Here is an 18,469-nt window from a genome sequence, read left to right on the forward strand (position 1 = left end):
CAGGCAGGGAACCGCTAATTAAGACGTTGAGCCATCTGGATTGGTTTCCTTCATCCAGCGCGCGCGAGGAGGGACACGGGGGAAGGGTTTGCCCACCGACGGGGCGATGCTGCGGCACGCGCCGGTGATGCCAGGACGCCCGCGCCGACGCGGTGGTCCAGTGCTGTGTTGTGACACAAAGGCAAGCAAGAGAGCAGAACACGAAAGGAAACGATCTTCCTCTGGCACTCCAGAGCATCCAGCCCAGCTGCCTGTCACAGGCAGCGCTTGCTGATAAACAACCCAACAATGAATTCGCCTCTTTTTTTTTTTTTTCTTTTTTTTTTTTTTTTTTCTTTTTTTCCCCGGGAGTATGGGAACTCCCACGCAGAGACTCAAAATGTGACAAGTCTGGAAGAAAACTGAGGATTCTCTTCTGAAAACCAAATTGTGCAGCTGCTTTAAAAACCACATGCAAAAAACCCTATCCTTTTGAACGTGCAAAAACTTCCCCTTGCAGTGGCTTCTGCCTTGCCATGAGATGTGCTGGTACAGCCTGCTCTCACAACAGGAACAGACCTCATTACACTTCCAAACCCAAGGTGCTTTCTTTACTGGATAGCATGTGATTTATAATTCCCAGGTTCTTCTAATTTAGATTTGGGCCACAAAAAACACTGAATAATTTGCCAGCAGCCTCACCTCTCACTCAGGTCAGCTCTGAACACGCGTGATTAATTCAGAGAGTGTTATCTGTAATGACTTCTATTTATATAACGCTCAAAAGTTCAGGTCTATTTTTAACCCTGGCTTTTCCTCCGACGACTTTAACGTCTCTGTCAAGACACCTTTTCAGATGTCAAGCACCTGGAGGGAAGGGCCAGGCCAGTGGGTACCGCACTGGAGGACAGCAGCAGCAACCATCTCACTTCATCTTCACGAATTTTACTTTTCCATCTCCCTCCAGTTGGTTCAGGTGTCAACAATAAAATCAATGTTTTCTGAGCTGGCTCTCCTTGACCAAATTTACCACAAGGATATTATTTTAAATGTCATTACAGTTTCTTTAACATATAACTGTTGAAACCATTAACTACTGAAAAACAGTACACATGCCCTAGTGTCAAACTGTGTTTTTTATATGCCAAATTGCATCACATAACGCTTTTCAGCGTGGGTTTTTGGAGTCCCTACATTTTCAAGACAAAGGCCACAGCTTCTTTTATGCTTCTCTGATACTTACTGTGTCACCAAGGTCTAAGGAGCCCCAGATCCAACAAAACAGTGTCTTAAAATAACACGTTATTTTAAAGTTCAGGTTGTGATATGGAAGGAAAAAAAGCCTACAAAGACTGATATACGCTGGGTTTAGTGCAGGCAAGCAAATAAAAGCCTTGCAGTGCTCTCAAGAAGGCAACGCAGCGGGGGCTCGGGACCAGCTCCCCGAAGCCATCCTCGTTGCTCCTGCATCAGAGCACTCGGATCTAAAGCCTTCATGATCAAATCTAGCAGGGTATCAAACAGGACAGCTACGACTAGGATTTAAATAGAAAACCTGTCAGGCTGGATCTCTCATACGTGGTTCCCTGGTTAAAGCAAAAATCTTATTCCTAAATTACAGGCATTTAAAGTGTGTGCTCACAGGTAGTGTTGCTCTCCACTATACATGCTCTTCTTTTCTTTTCTTTTTTACTTATAGAGGTAAGAAGGTAGCAATATTGCAGTCACCACTGCATCAGAAACACACAGGGAAAAACTTCTAGAATGTGTATTTTACTATTTAATTTCAGAAAATAAATTATACTCTTAAATGTGTATTATAGCTAGAGGACTGTCTTGTTCCCGACTGGGGAGTTTTGACTCAGCAGGCATTATATGTTAATCATGGTATTTATGAATAAAAAGTGCTGAGACAAAATATTAATTTTTGAGCCCTATCCATACCGTTTAATACATGAATCAAAAGTCAGGGTTGTTTGGCTTCATCATACCTTACGCACAATGGCATAGTCATAAAAATTATATGCTCAAGCATATGCAAGAATTGTAGCTTTTCACTTCTGATTTCTTTCTGAAGATATACATTAATAATTTGACTGATGTAGTGCAACTTCAAAGGTAAAAGTGTCAAGCGCCCCCCCAATCAATTCCCCCGCAGCGGTAAGTCAGAATTTGTTCTTAATTGATGCTGTGACATACATGGGATTGGTGAAGAGCCAGAAGTTAAACATGATCCGCATGGACTATCTGTATTACAAAGAAGATGAGACAAAGCAAGCTGCTCATTATGAGAAGTACAAAGGCCGCCTTGGATTGGGGTCCTGCCTCTGATTTACCTTTCCCTTGCAGCTTTTGTTGGGAAGAGCAGCAATTTACTGCCTCCCTCAAAATGTGAGATTTGGGCATTAATGATCCCAGGCACTTACGGAATCGCAGACATTAGAGCCAGAGGAGGTCATGCAGTCATCTACCTGGATCATCTCGGTTTATAAAAACCATATTAAAAATAAAAGGCTTTCAAGACAGTGCAGAAAGAAATGTGGGAAGAAAACACCACCCCCCTCCTGCCAATCGATTCGCAAAACTCCAGGGGAAATTATTATAATCTCCCTGTTAATTTTTCAGTGAAAAACTGAACCCTAGAGCAACTAAATAACTTGTCCAAGAGCAGCCAGTGTCAGCAGCAGTAGTAAAAAGCACAGTGCACTCCACAGGCCCCAGCCTGAATAAAATAACCTTGTGTAAGAACAGCCAGATGTATAACTACATATGCAAACTTTCCTACTTTCAGTCGAGTAAATTCTGGGAAAAGTTTAAGAATCCAAAGACGCTAGAGAAATCGTTAAGGATAACAGATGAATACAGGACTGTAAGCCTGGAACAGGGAAGGACTTGGCTAATTACTACTGAAGAGGCTGCCAGCATCCTGAGCTGGATGACCCAGCATCAGGCACGACACTGATTTTATTAGCTGTCTGTCAAGCCACATATCAGGTGTGTACTATGCTTTAATCTGCTCTCCAGACTTAATTCACAAAAGATGCTTCTAATAAAAAGTGAACTCAGCTGCTCTTGGAAACCTTTTCTCATCACTCCAGCAAGGAGATGCAAACTCTGTGATATCAAATACTTATGAACCCTTGCACTCCCTTCTCTTATATATGCTGATTTTTTTTTTCAAGTTTCAGTAACAACAGTTCAGCTAGAGATAGAAGTGAAGTGGCAAATGCATTTATTTCTGATAATTTAAGGAACTTTTGATAAAACTTGGAACAGCCTGAAGTGTTTCTGCTGTTAAGCTCAGGAAAATAAAATCTGGCAGATGAGTACACTCAGGTCACAGTAAATACTTAGTTTCTCATGAAATTCAATCCCTATATAGCTAAATTATACACACAGAATAGCAAAGACTTGAGATAGTCAGATATGCCTAATTTACCTATGAACTCCAGGGATGTCTGAGTTCCTATTCTTTGCAGATTTTCCTGAGTGTCACTCTGATACAGACAAACAAGACTGAAAATCAGACTTTAAGCAGTATTTCCACAATAAGTTACTGATAATCCTTGGACACATTTATTCTGCTACAGTCTCAGTTACTGCATCCACATGTATGTGTGTGTCTATATCTAGGTGTGTACATATACGTGTGTGTGTGTGTGTATGTAGTTTTAAGGAGAAAAAAAAAAAATTCAACAGGTATCACCATAACTGTTTCTTTTTAGTGTGAGGTTGAATAGCATGAAGAAACAGAAAATATGTAAACACTGACTACAGTTATGTATCTTCCCAGACTGCGAAATAAGAATGCAGGGGAGGCTTTATTTCTTAAATCACCTGCTTTTTCTATGCCTTCTGGAAGCCTACCATTGTGTTACAAAAGAAAGCAAGTTCATTTCACCTCCAACTTGATTTATACAATACAAACACTGAGTGAAAGCATTAAGCAACAGATGCTCAGGCTACTTACCCAGATTGTACCACATATCCCTGATTTCAAAACCAATCTGCCTTCTCATATCACCGTACCTTAAAATGAAAAACAAAACCAGCATTAAAAAAAAAAAAAAAATAGGAATTAATACCAATAAGCAGAAAGATCTCATTTCAAAATCCGATCAGCATTCAAAACCACTTGAAATCAGAGGTGCTCCAAAGGGGACCCCTACAAGGACGTTGCGTGGCCTCCCTCACCAGCTCTGCGACGTGCCCGTCAGCGCCGCCCGTTGCCGAACGTCCCTTTTACAAGGCAGGGAGTCACACGGGCTGCCCGACACCCCCAGGCTACCCCCAAACCCGCAGCCACCTCGCGTTACTCCCTCTCCCTCAAAAGACCCCAATTTTCAATTTCTGCAGCAGTACTTACCAGCGGGAGAACACGCACCAAACGTTCAGCGGTGCAAAACCTCCCTCTGCCGCCTTTTCAGACTACCTAACCATCCCTCAGGACACACGGGTGGTTAGAGATTCATTGTGAGCATTTTCTATTTTTCAAATGATAATGGCTGGAGGAATAACAGAGAGTTTCACAGCATAAAGCTGTATTTTATTTTTATAAAAGTGGTGGCACCAAGGCCTCGCACCTCCCATCGCTGTTACTGGTATATTCCACTCCCTCTCCACATTAATACCAGGAAAGCTTAATGAATGAAAAACATCCCACTGTCTTCATTAATGATGGGATCAGAAGAATAGTGAGCTCTGAGGATGTATTTGCTACACGGAATGTTAAAGATCATTACTTAAATAACAATATGAGCAAAATGGTAATATCTGGCAACTTGCGGGATTTCTGTGGGATAACAGTGAGATACCCTGTCATTAATACAGATTAAAGAGATTCTTCTGCATCACTAAGAATCTGTTATTATCTAATGCTTAAATGCAATATTTAGCAAAAACAAATTACAATAATTAAATTTTAATTATTAAATATTTGTCATATTAATTGAAATATATACTTAAAAAGATGGGTGAGTGTGATATTGAATTAACTGATTAATTACATCCCTTTGGCACAGAACTGGTAGTGGTTTCACACAGCAGTAAAAGTTAGTGCTTCCAGATCATACATTTATTGCATCTTGAAGAATTTATGGTCTTGACTTCTGCCTCCAAAACATGATTAAACCGAAAATAACAACTTATAAAATCATTACAGAGATTTACAATTTAACAAACTTCATTAGGTAACCACTTCAAATGACTTAACCTATTTACTTACATGAGCAGTGAGAAATGTCTGTTGATTTCTTCAATTTCTTCAGCAAGATATACTGCTCAGTTTAATAGAAAAACCACTTGAAATTTTCTGTCTAAGGTTCCTGTCCTCACAAAGAGGGAATATCAGTCCACAAATGTATTTGACAGTAATTTTCAGTCCAGTTACAGCTCAGCTGTTGTATTTTTGTCCAGGCCAGGAGTCTGATCTGAACTCAAATGCTCACGTAGGTGCACACCAACACCGGACAGAGAGAGCACTTTACCTTTCGCCAAAGTATCCTTTACACTCTTAATTACAAAAAGAGAATTTGCATCAGTGGTCCCGTCTTGTACAAAACCGTTTTGTTCCATAAATTCTAAATCTAGTGAAAGAAAATTTACCTGGCTTTACAAAACCATCTTGATTTCCTTCTGCAAACGTATAATGTTATTTAGGATATTTATAGCACAAGTGCAAAAGCCTGAGCTCTGCTTGACATCACTTTTCCACTGAACTTCTAAATATTCCTGTTTCATCAAGGAAGCCCCAAGAGTCACATGTACGTAGATTAGATCATACGGTGCTTAAAAATTCTGTTTCAACACTCAGGTAAAGCACAGCTTCCAAAGGAAGCTCCTCAAAACTCACGATGGAGTGGATGAGTTTGAAGGGCAAAAGTTTGGTGCCCCATAAAAAAAAAAAAAAAGGATGGGACATTGAGCCCTGTCTTTTCTGGTCAACACCTGCATCTCACCCAGTAAAAGCATTTTAAAATCACATCTTGCTGCAGCAGTGATAAACTCTTCCCATTCTCACTCTGATCTCTCTCAGCATTACACAAAAAGGCTTCAATTTAGAAGGTGAAGTGGTACAAAACCCATCTTCTTTCTCTCTACAGATATATAATATGTATTATACATACAAGGAGCCTGAGCTATACTTGTTCAGGGAATCATAGCTTTGGAACTCCCCATTTCTGTGCATTAACTGCGGTAACCCGACTGACCACGGGAACAAAATGCTTTTGCAGGCGCTCTTTACAAATACCACGACAAAAAGAGAATGTGCACACTGCGTTTGGAAACACGTAACTGGCTTTTTTCAGTGCTCAGTTTAGCTAATTAATGATGAGGTCCACTACACTGGAACCCTAATGAAATTTAGGAGGAAGACACACATTAAAGAAAATATTCATGCTCCAGTCTTATTTCTAGTCTTTTTTTTCTTTTGACAGGTTTCATTTGCCGTGGGACTCTGAATAGCAATCGGGTAGTTCAAGCTCCCTGTTCAGAGGTAGGCAATGTAATCCCTTTTAACCAGGAAAGCATACAAGGCTGCGGTTATACAAACCCATTCTTCAGGGATATCGCAGTGAAACTGGCTGTAGTTACAAAAATTCACTCTAAAAGGCCGTTAGGGATTAAGCAATAAAGAGCGCATGTAAAATGAGATTAGAATAAGCACAAAGCTAAAGTGATTTAAAAATTCAGTTTTATAATATGTTAATACTTCTGAAAAGTCTTGACTTTATGAACATCCTGCAGTATAAAATACTGTCTTCATCAGTAATGAATCATGTAATTTAGATCTTGATTCAAGGGTAGAAACACATGCAATACTTGATTCATGTTTTTAAAACCAACCTTTCATTATACCATGATTGCATCTCAATTTGAATGGATTTAGCTAAGAAATTAAACTAAAATTATGTTAATCGACCTCAAGTTCTTGTCCATGATTTAGATGACGAATAAGACTTACTTGTTAAGTATTTTTGCTCTTTTAGCACTTGAAAAATTCTCCAGTTGTAAAGACTCTTGTGTGAGAAAAGCAACAGCCAGGTGGAAGTAGTTGTTCCAAAGCTGAAAGCCCCCAAAATGACAAGAATAGATATCATTAATTCTCTGAAATGTTTTTTCTGCACACCTACAAAACAACTTAGAAGTATCTAAATTATGCACATAAATATTTAAAGGAGAAAATAACAGACACCACGGAGATGGTGTTTCTTGATATATTCTTAGTACATCTCCTCATTGTGTTTATGTTTCCGTGAAACATTTCCCATCTACAAACCCTAATCGATTGTGTTTTGATGACTCAAGTGAAATTAAATGTGAACACATAAATATGAAAAAAGCCCACGAGGATCCTGAACGAGTGACCTAAACTGGGGCGTTTCTCATCAGCAGGCCACTCAGACGCTGCTCCACATTTGAAGCAATAATTCTGCTAAAGCCTCTGCTGCAAAAAGGGGGGAGGACACCCCTGTTTGCTGTTCCTGAAGGAAAGGAGGAGTTTGCTATGCTGCTCTGGGTAAGACTTGGTGCTCTCCTACGACGAGACCCACAGGACACCAGTGGATCGTACATACCTGCTGAGCCTGAAATGACTTAAATGGGCTAACTGGTCACCCGGGGTTCACGACGACATGTGCATAGCCCAGAATTAATGTGTTTAAGGCAGAAACTTATTACAACATTAACATTAGTCCCCAAGACACTGGTGGTTTCTTCATACCTGCAACTCGAAGTTGGCTTGATCAAGAAATTTTTTGTTTAGCATATCTGCATACTGATTAATTGCTCGCAGGAAGACTCTGAAAGATCAAGAGAAAATTACATAATTACACACTCTTCTGTGGTACCTTTGTACATTTGGCATCCCAATTAGACAAAAATCTGATTCTGTCTGGAAAGTGAAATTTGTAGCTGTTACTTGAAAAGCAGTGTGATCTCACCACTGTTAAGTATACAGAATTATATGCAGATGTTCTCAAAATCAATCAAGGAAATTAGCATATGCAGAAACACAAGGAATGTTTGGGATAAAATCACTTCTCTTTAAAATACCTCATGATAATCGAGAGATCTTTAAAAAATTCAGTTTATTAGGAGAAAGTATATATATTTTTAAAGTTACAGCATCGCAGTGCTGTATCTAACCTAGACCTGCAATTGGCTGTATTTTAACTTGCAGATGAAGCAAAACATGTTTTTAAACACTCGGCAAACACTATTTTACTGATGGTACGATAACACATAAAAATGCTGTTGAAGGACAATCTACAAAACATTGTTCACTGCTCTACTTCTAAAACGCTAATTTAGTACCCAGTGTAGTTTATTGCTTTTCTAAAAAGGATGCTTCTTAAATTGCAACAGGAGTTGGCTTGACAAGCTTTAAAAATAAAACCAAACGGTATAGTATAAGTAGGTCACTACATATTCATGGTGCTGAAAAGTAAACATATTATTCTTTGGTACCCTAATCTCCATTTTCAAAATAAACATTATATTCCTCCTGAAAACTTTATATTTATGCTATGAAACTGTCAGGTAATGCTCAGACAAATGAGCTTGTCTTTAGACTGTGGTAGAGATTTATGTCTGCTGCAAGTACCAGCAACAATAAAGACCACTCATGACACGTAACTACTCTTCCCCCTCCTCCCAATAGCAATCTTTAAAAAGAGAGTTCACTATTGAATGCAAATAACAAAGTTAATCTGTCTACGGGCTGACAAGCAAGTATCAGAATTATTTAAAACAGACCAGTAGAGGCAGTTAGAAAGATCGTTTGCTGAACTTAAGGTACCTCCTGATGTCACCTGAAAAAAATTATTACCTAGCTAAACGTTTGGGAATTCAAGAGAAAAGAAGCCTCCAGATAATACACGGGCATCAGGATGCTAAGAGAGATTATTTACATACACTAAATTAATAAAGTAAGGCAAAAATTTTGATGCCACTGGGATGTATCTATACTCTAAAGCCAGATCATCCCCCCAGTAGTGTAACGAAGAAGGAAAGTATCCAACCATGAAAATAAAAGTTAAATTTATAAAAGAAAACACAAAAGAAAATTTAAAAGATGAAAGTGTATATAAAATACAAATAAATATATAAAAATAAATGCATACATCTACGTATGCATACACACATCCATACATTTTACAATATTAATCTTTATGGCTAAGATGTCATAGGCATCGATGCACTCGCATCCAGCATACGCAGAGGTGCATTTCAGGAACAGCATTTCTGTGCATTATTCACCAGTATCTTTGGCAGTGTATATATTTGGAAACAACTTCATTAAGAGATTTTATAAATGAGGTGAATTCAGCATACACAGTAATACACTGCAGATATGTATTTTAGATCTATGATTCAATTACTGAGCTGCAGCATATACTAAGATTGAAACTGAAGTTATCCTTGTAATCAGACTAACAACAGTTTGATATGCAGACTTATACCTTGTTTTGTTTTGTGGTTTTAAAGTCTGGTAATAATATGAGATTCGTAAGCCTTCCTAGAAGAATTAGTGATTTAACATAGTAGGAAGGGCTCCTTGCCTTATGAAGATAAAATCGGTTCCAATACAGGGAGGATTATGCTTACAATTTAATTACGTTGCCTTAAGACATTACCGTAATGTATTCAATCTGCTCCATCTAATTAAGCTTTGGAACAATCTCATTACTTTATATACCATTATTTTTCTTTAAATTGTAACTCTCATTTTTCCCCTGTATCAATTCTAGTGAATAGCAATAAAGAGCAAATAATGCAGAATCTACTGTACATTGCAACTGCGAAACGACCGACCACAGCACAGCACGTGTGTTAAACTGTAATTGTAATTAAACACCACCATCCTCCCGTAGCCCGTGTGCTACCTCTGTAGTCAGGCTGCTTTAGGAAGGTAGGTATTCCTCCCAGTTTCCTACAGAAGAACATCAGAAGAAAGGCAGAGATTTAACTGTTGGTTTTTGAATTATTCAAACCCCATTTTAATTTTGATTTCATTCAGTGATGCACTCAATCCTTCCATTACTGGATAAAACACTTCCTAATGCACTTCAGTGAAAAAAGCCTAGTTCTTGTCCCAGTGAAAGTCAACAGAACAATATTTTTATTACAGCAGTATATCTTTAGTTGCAAATCAAATGAAAGTCAATGAGGATTTTGTGCCTGTTCTGACCAGTACTGAAAGGATTGCGGGAAATATTGACAGTCCCTTTACTACAACATCACAGTACTGCTTCACCTTGGTGTAAAGCTTTATTTTTACAGGCCCAACAAGGAAAGGCTGGATTTAGATAAACGTAGCTTTCTATCGGGCAGAGACCACTGACTACCACTCCTGACCACCGTGTAATCTCTTACATACCCACGCAAGAGTGAGGAGAGGTGTCAGCTGAGAAAAAAGATAAGTATTTCTACCTGGAGTATTTAACCACCATCCTATGAACGAGCTGCAATTTGGTGAAAAAGAATCAGAAGAAGTAATAATGGACACAGGGCTACAGGGTAAAAGTAAGATGGTTAGGCTGGCATCGCTTCATCATTGTGGTACGACACTCAGTCGAATGGTACGTCAGACAGGAAGATTAGTGCCCTGAAGAGATTGTTCGGATAGAAAAAAATTTTGCTTGATGAGTTCTTGTCTATAATCTACAAAACGGTATGTTATCCCCTGTGAAGTTTGCTGCAACTCATGAATGTATAAATGGTTCAGGTTTATGCCCAAATAAAATTCGAAAGAGGAAGCAGAAAAATTTTATTAATCATTCCAAGTGTTAGTTTAATCCTCCTTCCTCTCCAAAGCAGGTACTGACAATTTTCAGTAACTTCACTGTCAAAGTTAGAGAAACGGAGGAAAAATTGAGGGAAATGTGGCTCTTCAGAATAGGCAGAATTAAAACAGATGCATCGGCTCTGTACCAAAGAATAAGCTGGCTGCTGCTAACACATGTAAGGATGGAAGGTGTACTTGGACATCACTGGGCCACCAGACAAGCAATCAAAAACTATCTCCCGTGCTCAGATGGAGAACATCAATCCGCAGTGGCACACCTTATCTTGCTATAATTAATAACGAAGATTAGCTTCCAGTTGCATGTGCATAAAAAGAAGTGCTTTTCTTCAAGTTCAGCTTCTATTAACAAAAGAATACATTATCTGTGTCAGGAAGAGCCACAAAAGTTAAACCTTGAAAAAGAGAGAAGTTCAGAGACTGGAACCGATCACAATGTTCCCTGCTGCAATACTGAGAATGTCTCACACAGCAACAAAATCTAGTCCTAACATATTGGAAAAGATTTGTTAGACAAAAGACTTTATCAACCCAATTAAAAAAAGGAAATTAACATTTCCTATGATGTGACTGGAATAGAAGGACTATGATTACAGATGGAAGTCACTTCAGGATATGTGGAAGGAAGAATGACCGTTGCTAAAGGGCATGGATATCTACCAAAAAACAAAATTAACATGCCAGACAGATGAGGTTTATGTGTGCTGAGCCCCTGGGGGTGGGATGAGTGGGGCTGGGGCTGGCTCCCAAAGGCATCAGCAGCTTTCTGTTGTCTCTTCTGTTGTAGTTAGGTCCTCTGAGGCAGGGGACTGTCCTCTTAATCTGTGCTTAGATAGCTTCCCTCACAGTGAGGTCTCACACCATCCCCAGGATTTCCTGGCATTTCATTCCTGTTTATGTATTTCCTGCTAAGACACCTTTATCAGTTCTCCGTAAGCCAGAAGGAATAACGGATTACACAAACACACAGTGGAAAGCTGCAGAAGTGTGTTAGGCAGATGGTGGGCAGTAAAGCAGCCGAGCCCCAAAGTGCCCTCAGGCTCCAAAATGTCCATCCGGGTTGTACTGGGGTAAGGGTCCACTGTGAGACATGAAATATTTTTTCTTATCTACTTGGCAAGGCCTCAACTTCAGCTGAAGTCACCCTGCTCCGAGTGACACAAAAATATGGCTGAGAGCTCAGCTGAGGGAAGCAAGAGGACAGGAGATACAGAAAACCACGGCACAGGTTAGACGCTAGGAAATACTCCGTGATGTTAAGCAAAGGCTATCAAGAGCAGAAATTCTCAAAAAAAGCACCCCAAAAAAAAAAAAAAAAAGAAACAGGTTAAGCAAACACCTGTGATCTGGTCAGGTGTCATTCACCTTGTCCTGCGCCTTGAGCAAAAGGACAGATCAGTACTAATTTCTTCAGTAATTTCTCCCCACTTCTGTCTCAGTCCAGAGTCAATAAATCAATTAATAGGCTGCTGATTCAAGCCAGGATCTAACTTCAGTTGCAGCTACCGAGTTCTGGGTATTTTTACTGTTATTGATTACTAATCGCTCCCAGTAGGTGCACAGGTGGCTAACTGGTTTGTGGATGCACGCTCAGAGACTGCTCCACCGAGTACTGCAAAAAAATAATGGTTCAATCCTGTAATTTTACCCTTGTAGAGAGGCTCTTTTTTCCTACAAACCACCTCACTGAAGTCAGGAGGCTGTTCATATATATCAAATCCAGTCTTCAACTGGCACTAATAAATGAAGAAGGGACAAAGGGATTCAATTTATAAGTGTAACAGTAGTCACTGTGCCAAACAACTCTTTTTTTTTTTTTCCTCTTTCTCAGGTACAGTCAGTTTTTCTTCCTCCATTCTCTCTTATAATTAGTCAAGTGTCCTGATTTGCTTGTTCACTCATGTTTAAAAATATTCTATGCCCTATTTTCTCTCATTCAGCTTCTCACGTCGTTGGAAAGTATTTGCAAAAGCTAAAGGAGCCGAGCGAGCTGGAAGCCGCACGACGCTGAACACACCTCTCATCAGGTAATGCACACACACAAATCAAACTGCCTCTGCAAAAAGATTTTTCTGGAGAAATAATCTAGAGAGAGAGATTCCAAAAGTAGAAACATTCTCAGAATATATACCATCTTGTACATTATTTTGTTAGCTCAAGACCCCAAGGATTTGGATTTACACTATGAGCACTTATGCAAAATACTTATAACAGGAAAATATGAAAGAATACAAGCTACAAAGGTACTCCCCAGTATTTTTTCTTAAGTGAACTTCAAAACAGAAGAACGAAAGAATAACTTCCCTAATGACAGAATAATTATCTAAACAAGAATATACAGATACAGCTTAAAATAATTTAGGTTTAGCTGATAATTCAATAAAAGAGAGGGAATTTGGAGTGAGGTTATAAAAGGCACTATTATGATGTCATTTCAGTTAATTTAGATGGAAGGATAATGAATGCTTTATTACAGCTGATCAGCCTTCCTGCACATCATCATGCTTTCCATGCTTGAGCTTTTGCTTCTCTGGGAGACAAATTTACTGTGCATATATGAGACAGACTACTCTTATCCTGTCAGACTGCGTATGAAACAACAGACCTAGACCTTGAAATCCCAATGCAAAACCCAGACCTGAACAAATGCTCACTAAAGCATGAATAGCAAAGCCTTCTTTTAAACAGCAATCACTTCCAATAGCTTCAAATGTTTTTTTCTTTTTTTTCAGTGTCTCAAGTGTTGCAAAACATGGTTAAGTTTTAAACACCTTTTTACGTGTGAATTAAAACTTGGATTTTAATACACTCCTGTAGCCACTTCTCTATTGGCACTGCATGCAGTATGGTGATTGTCCAATTATTTTAAGCCTGGAACACAGAGAACACATAGTGACCTCATACACGTGTTTTGTACAAGTCAAATGAAAGTCAAAATCATTAAAATGACTGAGCATGGAGGTATCTGCCCTTCTTCCATCTCCCCTCAATTTTCTCCCTTCCCAAATCTCCTCTCTCTTTTCTTTTCTGGTGATGTTATTACTGTTCACACATCTTCACACTGCCAGACCTGACAAGTGCCCAGCTCAAATGAACGTTTCCAAAATAATTTTAATTTTACACTTCAGTAGATGATACTTCTCTGCCAGTTTATCTCTCTTTTTTTTTTCCTTTTACCAAAAAAAAGTTTAAAAGATTGCTTGTAATATCCTCTAGTTCATCAGGCTAAATAGCAGTCAAAACATAAAAAAAAAAAAAAAACCAAAACAAAACAACAAAACCCCTGATCATTTGCTTTCTTTTGAATTACAATTCCTAGGCCGACTATGATAATAGCATATAGTAATCCCAATGAAGGCTTGCTACTAAATACTTACATTAGTATAATCTTCTCATAATGGCTACTGCACACCAGCACAGGTGCACCACGGCGCTTTATTAACCTACTTTCTAATAAATATTTCAGAAACGGTTTTAGCATATTGTCTATAATCACTGACACCTCTTTCCTGGTTTATATTCTGTGCTGTGTGTCCTCTAAAACAACGGGGGAAGATGCGTGAAAAATAACCACAACTGATGAAATTCTGAAGGACAAACTTATGGCCTGACTAGGTCCGGTATAACAGGCACTGCGTATTATTTTACAAACCGCCCTTGCAGTACAGCTATCTCGTACCTTAAGATCAAACTGACAGAACAACCCTGTTGGAATAGGCAAGCAGGAGTGTTGCACCACCGGCCATTCAAATGCTAAATGTTTACAGAAATAAACAGTCTAAAGAAAGATGTGGATTTACATCCCACTCAGACGCCCTTGCAGAACTACTCTGCCCACCCGGCAGCCGGATGGGACCCACGCTGGTACACAGCCCACCTCAGAACCCTGCTCACATCAGCGGGCCTGCCCAGCAAGAGAGGCATCCTTGGCACGAGCAGAGCACCAGCGCGACCCCCAACCCGAAGCCCGCTTGTCTGTTTAACGGAGGCGGTGGCGAGTCAGAGGAGCACGGAGATGTTGAGGTTGGAAGGTGCCTCTGGATCTCCCTCTTGCTCAGGGCTGTGGCCGGTTGGGTTTTTGAGTGTCTCCAAGGATGGAGACTCCCTTGGGCAGCCTCCTTGGACAACCCGGGCCAGGATCTGAGGGCTCTCACCCTCCTCCTTTCTCGAGCACCTGTCTGAAGTCTAGGCTGTGGCTTCTCGATGACTTTCAGGGTGCAGGAAAGAAGGAGCTTTAGACTTCTATTCTCTTTTTCAAAAGCACTAGTAAACCCTGTCTCCTGAAATTTTACCTAAGATGTAACTCCAGTCATGGATATAACCTTATGTACTAAATTTCACCACCTAGAGATTTTATGACAGAGTAATAAAAGCTTGGAAATGGTGTTTTCTAATGGAAATGCTAGAAGACAATTTAATTTAGGAGTTTTTAGCTATGGCTACAATACTGGGAAAGCAGCATCTATTGCAAGTGGACAGCATTATTGCTCCTCTAATCCAAAAGTTAATATTCTAAAGGAAGAAGACTTACTGAATTCAAAGAGACTGTTTCCATTACGGTAGTTGGCAAAAACTTGCAATAGATCTTGTAATTTAAACCAAATGTAATTTGTCGTAGTGCTGCTGGAAGAAATCTCTGCAATCAGGTTAGCTATTAAACAAGCAGTTTTCATTATAAAGCGCTGCTCAATAAAATGCAAAAAGTCTTTGCTACGGTACAGATATCATCACCTTATCCTTGGTGAGTTTACTGGCTAAAAACCATCCCTCCCAAGCAAGCGTGCAGCCACAGAGGACAGGTCCCCGGGCTCTCAGATGCTTGCCCAGCCCGCTGGCCAGGGCTAGTGGATCTCTACCCCCAGCTGCTGCTTTCACAGGCCAACAGCCACGGCGGGTGCAAACAGGCGCTGAACTGAGCTCTGCCTTCCCAAATGGAGAAGGAAGAAGTCTCTCCCCGTACCCCCTCCACGCAAGGTGCCTGCAGGCCATTAACAATGCAAGAGTGGAAGCTCCTGGAAGATGTCATCTTAGTCCTTATTTTGACTTGATGTTACATGGGGATTCAGCTACTTTTTGCAACGGTAAAATTCAATAAAGCAGAAGGTGGGTTTTTTTTTTTCCTATTGTATTGCTTTTTAAAGAAGCATTCGGTCTGGAAAAAAAACAATTTAAAAAAGAGAAGCAACTCATGGGGTGTGTGGGAAAGGACAGCGCAGGTAAATTTTTCTGCAAAGCGTGAACGTTCTGACTGAATTTGACCCAAAGTTTTCAAATACTTATCAGTGGCTCAGTTTGCAAGCACAGGAACCTCCCTCATTTTCTGCTGACAGCACTGTCCTCTGTAACTTACCCATTTCCATGGATACCTAGATGTGAATACAGATTAAGGCTACTTTAGGTAATTATGGATAAATCAATACAATCGATTCGCTCCATTTCAAATTCTTTGGCATTTTCATCAATCTTACAATCAATTGTTGAGACAATTGCAGCTGGCTAAAGAAATGTCATAATGTTGCTTGAAAAATAATCTCAATTTTTCCTGTGGGTATTCAATTACTTTGATAAAGTCCATCACAGAATACTAATGAGGAAAAAGAAAGTAATCTGCAGACAAAGAAGGTGCCCAAAGGTCAGTTTAACACCTCTTCAGTGCTTCTGGGGTGACAAATCAGGTGTGCTTAGCAACCTGGTTTGCTGGAGAGGTCTCTTCTCTTTGTCCACCACCCAAAATGTAAAGTTCACCCTGATGCCTGATGGCAGAAAGTTTCCACGGGAGATGAAAAGAATTTGGCTTTTAGTCCTATGCCTTACTATTACTTTTATTGTCTAACTACCAAGAATCACGAACACGGAGACGCTGTCCAGAAGAGCTGAACTTTCACAAAAATTGGGATCCACCTCCCCAACAAACACACACAAGAAGTGACTCCCTGGGAAGAGGTTAAAATGCCATTTCTTGTAATAGATGGGAACGATAAACTGCAGCAGCTGCTCTGCTTTGCTGTTCCACGGACGCTTATGTGGCTGACAGCTTTGTGAAAGGATCTCTAATGCTGGTAAAGCAAAAAAAAAAAAAAAACCTTACTGGAGCTTTAGGTAAGCCTGCATTTGATCCAAAGTGTGGCTCTCAGATATTAAAGTGACACAAAATGTTTTAAGAAGGCAGTGGGGTATGTGAGGGAGGGAGCCAAGCGAGACGAGAACGGCGCTTGTCTCCTGTACAGGCTACTGCTCGCCTAACCCAGCTATTAACCTTTGGACAAGATCAGTGGTTTGCTATTCTTTTAATTTCTCTTTCAGGCTCCTGTCTGATACTGTTTGTAGCAATGAGACAGGACTGGAATAAATGCTTCAATACGACGCTTCAGTAGCGGCCAGGAACAGAAATCCTCCAGCACAATGCCCATCAGGAGCCTGCCCCTTTTGCAGTTATTAGCAAGTTTTTTGGCTCTTGTGGAAAGAGTTAATGTACCCTGCATACAAGGGATCGCACATGGAAATGGTCGCAGATGATACAGCACAAAAATCAGGCTTGCAGGGCAGATAATAACAGTATAACATTTATAATTTTTTTGTTTTGGTTTGTTTTTTTTCCCCTTTTCTAGTATATCCCTTATTTTAGGGAAGCCCAGAAACACCAATTACCTCCAACTGCCTTTAGCATTCATTTCTTCCTTACCACACGTCTGTTTTCTCCGATACAGAAGAGCTAAATAACGCTGCAGATAAAAAACAAACTGTCTCATAAGAAATCGCAATGGAACTTAAGCAATCAAACCCATTTTGGTTCACTCTTTTAACAAGCCCAGCACACGCCAGCAGAACTGCAGGGCAGCAGAGGGACGTTTCTACCAGCACAAACAGATCAATTTGCAGCCCTGAAGCAGGTATCTCCTGCGCTGAGGCAACGTGCTCCTGTGGCAAGGTGGCTGCAGTGCAGATTCTGGACGGGTTCAAGGCCAGGGAGGATCCGGTGCTTGCTCTGACATGCCAATTCTCCCTGGAATTTTACAGCTGGTAATTAAGTTTCTGCCTGGTAACATCAAAGCCTCAGAGGCAAACGCAATCAGGGTCGCCAAAAAAATGGCCAAGTATGTCAATGGGACAAAGTTCTTGCAAAAAAATATTTTTGTGTTAAGTTGTGAAATAAAACTGCAGATGTATCTATCTGCCACTGATACGAGCACACCATTGTTTATGAGGACAGTCAAACACGTCTTTAATTTTAAGAAACTTAACCAATTTTTCCAGACGTTTAGACCAGAAGATGTTAAGCTCTGTGTCCTGACAGCCAAATGCAGGAACACGCAGGAGGCAGGATCCCCTCCACCCCCGGGGGACGCAGGCAATACAATCCACAGCCTGGCCCAGCCTCCCGTGGAAGCATCACGAAAACATCACTAAAGCACACCCGTTCTCTAGGGAGGGTCATACGACAAGCACCGGCTTCAGGAGCCTTGCAATTGGGTCCTCCAGAATGAAATCGGGTTCTCTGCAATTTATTTTATGCAATACTTTAATTTCGCTCTCTCTAATACCAAGGTACTAAAATACGCTACACGGATATATAAAACTACAGGAATCTACCTGGCTTTTGAAATACAAATAGCAGCTTGGAAATCCTTTTCTTGGGATACCATAAGACTAAAATTTTATTTCTGACAGCTGAGTCCGTATAAC

The 18,469-nt window shown here is 40.1% G+C and overlaps 1 protein-coding gene across 5 annotated transcripts in view; it reads right to left on the minus strand.

Moving 5' to 3' along the window:
* Positions 1-18,469, minus strand: part of DOCK1 (dedicator of cytokinesis 1) — a 316,081-nt gene that overhangs the window by 80,881 nt on the left and 216,731 nt on the right. For all 5 annotated transcript variants that reach the window (XM_042792609.1, XM_042792599.1, XM_042792597.1 and 2 more), the window contains exons 30-32: positions 7,703-7,781; positions 6,944-7,044; positions 3,950-4,008 (exon numbers count right to left, since the gene is read on the minus strand). In XM_042792609.1, coding sequence (XP_042648543.1) covers positions 3,950-4,008; positions 6,944-7,044; positions 7,703-7,781 — 239 coding nt within the window. The remainder of the gene's footprint in view (positions 1-3,949; positions 4,009-6,943; positions 7,045-7,702; positions 7,782-18,469) is intronic.

The sequence above is a fragment of the Tyto alba genome, unplaced genomic scaffold (assembly GCF_018691265.1).
Source record: "Tyto alba isolate M040663 unplaced genomic scaffold, T.alba_DEE_v4.0 Super-Scaffold_1, whole genome shotgun sequence".
NCBI classification, from domain to species: domain Eukaryota; kingdom Metazoa; phylum Chordata; class Aves; order Strigiformes; family Tytonidae; genus Tyto; species Tyto alba.